Source organism: Chrysochloris asiatica, unplaced genomic scaffold (genome assembly GCF_000296735.1).
Source record: "Chrysochloris asiatica unplaced genomic scaffold, ChrAsi1.0 scaffold00044, whole genome shotgun sequence".
Lineage (NCBI taxonomy): Eukaryota > Metazoa > Chordata > Mammalia > Afrosoricida > Chrysochloridae > Chrysochloris > Chrysochloris asiatica.
In genome coordinates this window covers 16,710,435-16,717,611 of record NW_006408562.1, presented here as the reverse complement: position 1 = coordinate 16,717,611, position 7,177 = coordinate 16,710,435, and the positions used below count along the sequence as shown (strand labels likewise).

General features: G+C 40.9%; 1 protein-coding gene across 2 annotated transcripts in view; it reads left to right on the top strand.

Annotated features, from left to right (window-relative positions):
* The window catches only part of DOCK10 (dedicator of cytokinesis 10), a 401,968-nt gene that overhangs the window by 256,378 nt on the left and 138,413 nt on the right, over positions 1–7,177 (top strand). For both annotated transcript variants that reach the window (XM_006861898.1, XM_006861899.1), the window contains exons 5-7: positions 5,173–5,245; positions 5,524–5,646; positions 5,918–6,052. In XM_006861898.1, coding sequence (XP_006861960.1) covers positions 5,173–5,245; positions 5,524–5,646; positions 5,918–6,052 — 331 coding nt within the window. The remainder of the gene's footprint in view (positions 1–5,172; positions 5,246–5,523; positions 5,647–5,917; positions 6,053–7,177) is intronic.

Sequence of the window (7,177 nt, the reverse complement as noted above, 5' to 3'; positions counted from 1 at the left end):
CTCCGCGGGAGAAAGATGAGGCTTTCTACTCCCGTAAAGATTTACACCCTCGGAAACCCTGTACAGGGTCGCTATGAGTCGGTTCCGACTCCACGGCACACAACAACAACAACAACAACAACAGGACTACAAAGCCCATAATAGTAATTTCCATAAACACAAAGCTGTAGAGATGGGGTTTCACATGCATATAAGGTGATTAAAAATACCACAGGCATTGTGGTCAGGTGGAACCTGTTCATAGACAAAAACAGTCTTTCCAACAGAACAGGAGATACTGCATGGTTAAAAATCAAGAAACGTGTGTCTCAGGGTTGCATCATTTTACCATACTTAGTCAATTCTTATCCTGAGCAAATAATATAAGAAACTAGACTATATGAAGAACAATGTGGCTTCAGGAATGGAGTAAAACTCATTAACTGTAATATGTAGATGATACAAACTTACTTATTGAAAATGAAGAAAATTTGAAGCATTTACTGATGACGCTCAAAGACTACAGCTTTCAGTATGGGTTACACCTCAGTGTAAAGAAAACAAAAATCTTCACTGCTGGGCCAATAAACATCATGATAAATGGAGGAAAATTGAAGTTGTCAAGTAGTTCATTTTGCCTGGATCCACAATCAGTACCCATGAAAGCTGCAATCAAGAAATTAAACGGGTGTATTGCATTGAGCAAATTTGCTGCGAAAGACCACTTTAAAGTTTTAAAAAAGCAAAGTGTCACTTTGAGGACTAAGGTGCTCCTGACTCAAACCATGGTCTATTCAATCACCTTATATGCTGGACAATGAATAAAGAAGGAAGACTGGAGAATTTTAGATATGTGTGTATTGTTGTTAAGTGCCGTTGAGTCTGTTCTGACTCATAGTGACACTGAATAGGGTTTCCAAGGAGTGGCTGGTGAGTTTGAACTGCTGACCTTGTAGTTAAAACCAAACTTGTGATTCAGTGCTTGTCCTTCAATGCCATACCAGGATTCCCGGTGTGACTGTGAGTCAGAACCCACTCCATGACACTCCACCACCATATCTTTGAAATGTACAAACAAACCCACTGCTATAGAATCAATTCTGACTCATCATGACCCCCATTTGGGTTAGCAGTATAGTGCTTATCCTACAGTGCTACCAGGGCAATGTACATATATTTGTCTGTGTATTTATGCATGGTGGTTGGTGGTGATGTGCTATGCAGTCGGTTCCAACTCAGCGACCCTATACAGGGTGTGCAAGGTTGTAAATCTTTAGAGGAGCAGAAAGCCTCACCTTTCTCACACGGAACAGCTGGTAGTTTCAAACCGCTGACCTTGAAGTATCAGCCAGACCACTAGGCTACCAGAGCTTATATATGTTCATACATATTACTTCTTCCATGTAAAACTTCTGCTATCTTAATACTAATAATTTTTAACTTTTTTGATCCTGTTGTAAATCAGTCTTGGATGAGGAAGGTCATATTGTAAATTAAATAAGTTTGTGAAGTTTGAGACATTCTCGGCCCCCCATGTACCTGTTATTATTTATTGATTACTTACTATGTTCTAGAAAGAGCCCCTAGTGGTGTCTCTGTTCTGTCGGAGAAAGAAAGGCAGTCCACATCTGTAAAGATTGCAGCCTCAGAATTTGTTTGCCACAGTTCTACCGTATGCTATAGGGTGACTATATTTTTGTGTCAGAATTTATGCAATGGTGGTATGTTTGGTTTGGGTTAGTGTGTTTCCAGACCCTGTGATAAAGATGACGTTAAAATACCAATTTCTGACCACTGTTGTAGTTAAGTTCCATAGATTCAGTTGCAACTCATAGTGACCAGGATAGGGTTTCCAAGGAGTGGCTGGTGGATTTGAGCTGACAACATTTTTGTTAGCAGTCCAGTGCCTATCCTACAGTGCCACACCAAAACTCCTACACTTCTCTACATAAGACTTTTACCATTTATAAGTAGTATAATGATATGTGTTGGGCCCATAAGGTCAGTGGTTCAAATCTACCAGAAACACTCTATGGGAGAAAAATGAGGCTTTCTGCTCCCATGAAGATTTATAGCCTTGGAAACCCTATACAGGGTCGCTATGAGTTGGAACAGACTTGATGGCACTTCACCACCACCATTACCATGTATTAAGTACTTACCTCTGAGTCTTGGAATGTCATCAATACTGTTGAACCACAGTAAGTTGGAACTTGGACTGATATGTGACCCCGGATATCATCCTTCACACTCATTATCAATGATTGTATCTCTCAGAACTTTACTGACTTTATTGACAGAAAGTTATTGACAGACTTATTTACTGATTTTGGTTACAAGTAACTTTAATTTAAATGTATAAAATACAGTTACGATAAGCTGTTTTTATTTTCTTTATATATTTGCCTCTTAAGATTTTAATCACCAAAAAAGTAATCACCAAGAAATCTCCTAAAAACAAAGTTGGTTGGTAAGATAAACCATTTCAAATTATTTCACTCGTGAGATAATATTTTTACAATGCTCTCCCAATGGGTGGGCACCCAGCTTTCCCAGCAGCTGGGTACACATGCCACTGAGCATCCCTGGTACAATTTCCAGGCTTACTCAGCTGGCGGGCCCACCAGGCAGACAGGCAGACAAGTAATAGAGCCAGCCACTGGCTAAGGTTCAAAGAACCGGAGGTTGGAGGACAATCTAGATGCAAGATCCAGATCCCACAAACAAGAGAGCAGACCACAGCCCCAAGGAATCATCCTTTCAATTGATTCGCTGCTCGTAGCCAATCATCACAGAGTTAACTATGCCTGCTCGTAGCCAATCATCAAAGAGTTAACTGTGCCTGCTCATAGCCAATCATCATAGCATTCACTACACTGTGTAAAATCTCACCATGGAGATAACCACATCTCAACTACCAAATAACTAGGAATCCTGGCCCAATCAAGTTAACACAAAACCTTAACTATCACATCATGATATCATAAAAACCAAAGTCTTAAGTCATAGTGGTTTAGGAATCATATACCATACAGTTAAGGTCATAGGTAATAAGGAAGAAACAGTGACTGATTTTAACATGTATATGCCACAAGGACTCGTGGTGTGGTGCTGTAGAATCAGTGCTGGGCGGCGAACCACAAAGTCAGCAGTTTAAACCCACCAGCTGCCCCTCAGAAACCCTATACAGGGTCGTTATGAGTCAGAACTGACTTTATGGCACTTTGCAACAACAATATATATACTACAGAGGAGTCCTGGTATGGTTCTGTAGGATAAGCACTGGACTGCTAGCCACAAGGTCAGCAGTTCAAACCTCCAGTCACTCCTTGGAAACCCTGTACTGGATTGCTATGTGTAGGAAGCGACTCTCCAGCATTTAATAACAACAATAACAATATGCCACAGAGGAGTCCGCTGTAGCCAGCATAAGCACTGAATTACTGATCACAAGGTTGGCAGTTGAAATACTCCAACTACTCCGCAGGAAAAAGATGTGGCTTTCTGTTCATGTATTCTTCATACCATGACTTGTATTCAGCCAACCAGTGAATACGTATCAAGCACCTATAGCAACAGGAATGGAAAAGTCGAGTGAGGTATAGTTGGAAGGAGGTTAGAGGCCTTGGCTTAAAGAAATGTAAACTGTGATTTTGAACCAAGACAAATGTATGAATAACAGAAGCCGGTAAACATCACGAAAGACTTGTATACAGAGTATAGGCAGAGAGATCATGCTGAATTCTGTGTGGTCCAGAAGACCTTCATAGATGTTGGACGACACACATGTTCTTGTTGGAGGTGGAGGTTGTGGCTCTGATCTCAGGCAGAAATGGATATTTCAAGACAAAGATACTTTTGTGTATAAATTTCCTTTACGTAGCCTAGAAATGGGCACTTTCTTGTTTTTCTGAGGGAGTATAATCATTAGTTACTTATTGGAATACACAGTGTGGCAATTGTATGTGTTGGTTTTTTTTATTATTGTTGTGTGTTATTGAGTCATTTCCAATTAATAGCAAACCTGTATAGGGTTTCTGAGAGCAACAGGTGGGTTTGAACCACTGACCTTATGGTTGCAGTCCAGTGCCTAGCCTACAGCCAGCGCCACAAAAAGGAATCCAAATGCCATTAAGTCGTCTTGGTGCTGCCTTGACAGGCTGGTGTGATTAGGAAACAGCACCGTCTAGTGGCCAGAGTACAGAGTGGTTCTCAGGAACATGGTTCTTCAGAGTTCTTGTTAGGTGCCTTGGTGGAGTTGCCTCAGACTCCTAGGGAGCCTGTGCTTAACAGAAGGACACACTGCAGGGTCTTGTGCCTTCCTCCCAATTGTTGCTCCACCTGAGCCCATTGCTGCTGCCACTGTGCCAATCCATCTCATTGATGTCTCCCTCATTTTCGCTGTCCCTCCGCTTTACCAAGCATGATGTCCTTCTCCAGGGACCAGTCCCTCTGGATAGCAGCCTGTATTCTTGAGTGTGCACATATGTCACATATGAAGTGAAACAAAAAGTGCAATCAACCTATCACTACTTCATGCTGCACTTCCCAATACCGAGGAAGGAAAGTCTAGACAACCAGACTTTTAAAATGGCCCTGCATGTCTTAAATGAATCCAAGAAATCTATGTAAACAGTTGTTTCTATAAGTTGTTACTGAGTCGTAGCTACTCTGTGTAGTGTTCATGAGGAGTAGAAAACCTCATCTTTCTCAGGCAGAGTGGCTGGTTGGTTTGAACTGCCAATTTTAACAGTTAACAATCCAATGCTTATCCTAGAACACCACCAGAGATCCATGCAAACAGTTGTTGTTGGTTGCAGTCCAGTGCCTATCTTACAGCCATGACTCTCAGCAATGCTATATAGGGTTTACAAGGGATGTCTGGTGAGTTTGAACCAGGGACCTTGCAGATTTCAGTCCACTGTTTATCCTACAACACCACACCAGGACTCCTGTAAATAGTAGGGGGAGATTTATTTACTGGAAATAAGATATAATGGGGGTGTTGACGGCACTTAACAACAACATAAAGGTATTACTTTCAAAGGAAAGGTAGTCATTATGAATTACATTATTTTATTTTAAAAATGTGTTGTAACAAGATCCATGCAATAGCTGTTACTCCTGGGAAAGTGGAAAATTAAAGAGATGTCATTTGATGCATCGGATGATTCTTCTTTTTTAAAATATCAGAGCAGAATACAAACCAGAGAAACTGCCTTCACATTCCTTTGAGGTGGACCATGAAGATGCCGATAAAGATGAAGTAAGTAAATTGTTGAAAAGTCAAATGTTTTAAACATGAGGATCATTAGTTCCTTGCTCGTGGTAGAACACTTCTCATTCTGACCCGGTTTTCCATAAGCTGCAGTATTTGTTGTGTTAAGGCTTTTAGTCAAGATGAATGACATTTGTTGTGAAATTGAACATGAGTGTTTAAGATGAGTCAGGGAGAGAGAAAAGAGTCTCATTTTTAAGTGCAGTGTCTCAGATCTGGGATTTACAAAAGAAGTCGCTGTGATACAAATGATGCCTTTTGTACAGGATACAACATCCCACTCATCTTCCAAGGGCGGTGGAGGCACAGGAGGAACCGGCGTGTTCAAGTCTGGCTGGCTCTACAAAGGGAATTTTAATAGCACCGTGAATAATACCGTCACTGTTCAGGTAAGGACACATGGAGACTCATTTTCTGGTTCACTCACCTTTCATGACACCCCACTTGTGGCCATAGCATAGAGGATAGCCATTGGCATTCAGCTTATAGATTACATCATCTTTTTTTTTAAATGTATGAAGACGTATGATAGACTTTTCCAGAAGAGTATCCCAGAAATCTAGCACTCCTGAAGGAATCAGAAGTGTTTAAACCCCGTGAGTAATAAATGTATGCTGCAATCTGACTTACCATACCCTTTTTTATTTTCCCCATATTTAGTCTTTCAAAAAGCGCTACTTCCAGCTGACACAATTGCCAGACAACTGCTATATCATGAATTTTTACAAAGATGAAAAAATATCCAAAGAGCCCAAAGGCTGCATCTTTTTGGATTCATGTACAAGTGTGGTGCAGGTGAGTAGAAATCCCTTGGCCCCCTTGGGTGTTTTAGTCAAAAGATGGGCTCATCCATTCATCAGTCACTCATTGAATAAATAGTTGTTACCTGATTCAACAAATATTCAAATATCTCATGTAAGCTAGTCATTATTCTAGACTCTGGAGATTCCATGGAGAACAAGGTAGTCTTGGTCCCTGCTTTTATGTAACTTTCTTTTCAGTATTGTTGTTGTTGTTGTTATTGTAAGGTGCCATTGAGTCAGTTCAGATTCAAAGCAAACTTATGCAAAACAGAATGAAACACTGCCCAGTCCAGTGTCGACCTTTCAATGGTTGTTACAATTGAGCCCATTGTTGCGGACACTGTGCCAATCCATCTCTCTGGGGGGTCTTTCTCTTTTTCGTTGACCCTCCACTTTACCAAGCATGATGTCCTTCCTGTTAATACGTCCAGAGTAGGAGAAACTAAGTCATGCCATGCTGACTTTTAAAGAGCATTCTGGTTGTATTTCTTTGTTCAAATACAGATTTGCTTGTTCTTTTGGCAGTTCATGGTTCTTTTAATACTTTCTTCCAACACCGTTACTCAGATGTATCAATGCTTCTATGATCTTCCTGTTTATTGTCCAACTTTCATAGGCATATGATTGAAATTACTATGGCTTGCGTGAGGCACACCTTAGTCCTCAATCTGATATCTTTGCTCACGAACACTTTAAAGAGTTTTTTTGCAACTGATTTACCTAAGGCAATATGTCATTTGATTTCCTTGCTGCTGCTTCCCTGAGTGTTGATGCTTTGTTGTTGTTAAGTGCCATTGAGTCTGTTCCGATTCTTAGCGAACCTGTATAGGGTTTCCAAGGAACAGCTGGTGAGCTTGAACCACCAACCTTAAGGTTCAAACCGACTTTGAAACCCAGTGCATATTGATGGTTGTTAGTTGTTCTTAGGTGCCATCAAGTCAGTACTGACTCACAGCAACCCTACATACAACAGAATGAAACACTGCGCAGTCTTGGGCCAACCTCACAATTTTTGCCATGCTTGAGCCCATTGAGGCTGCCATTTTGCCAATCCATCTCGCTGGGGTCTTCCTCTTTTTCTCTCACCCTCCATCTTACCAAACATAATATCCTTCTC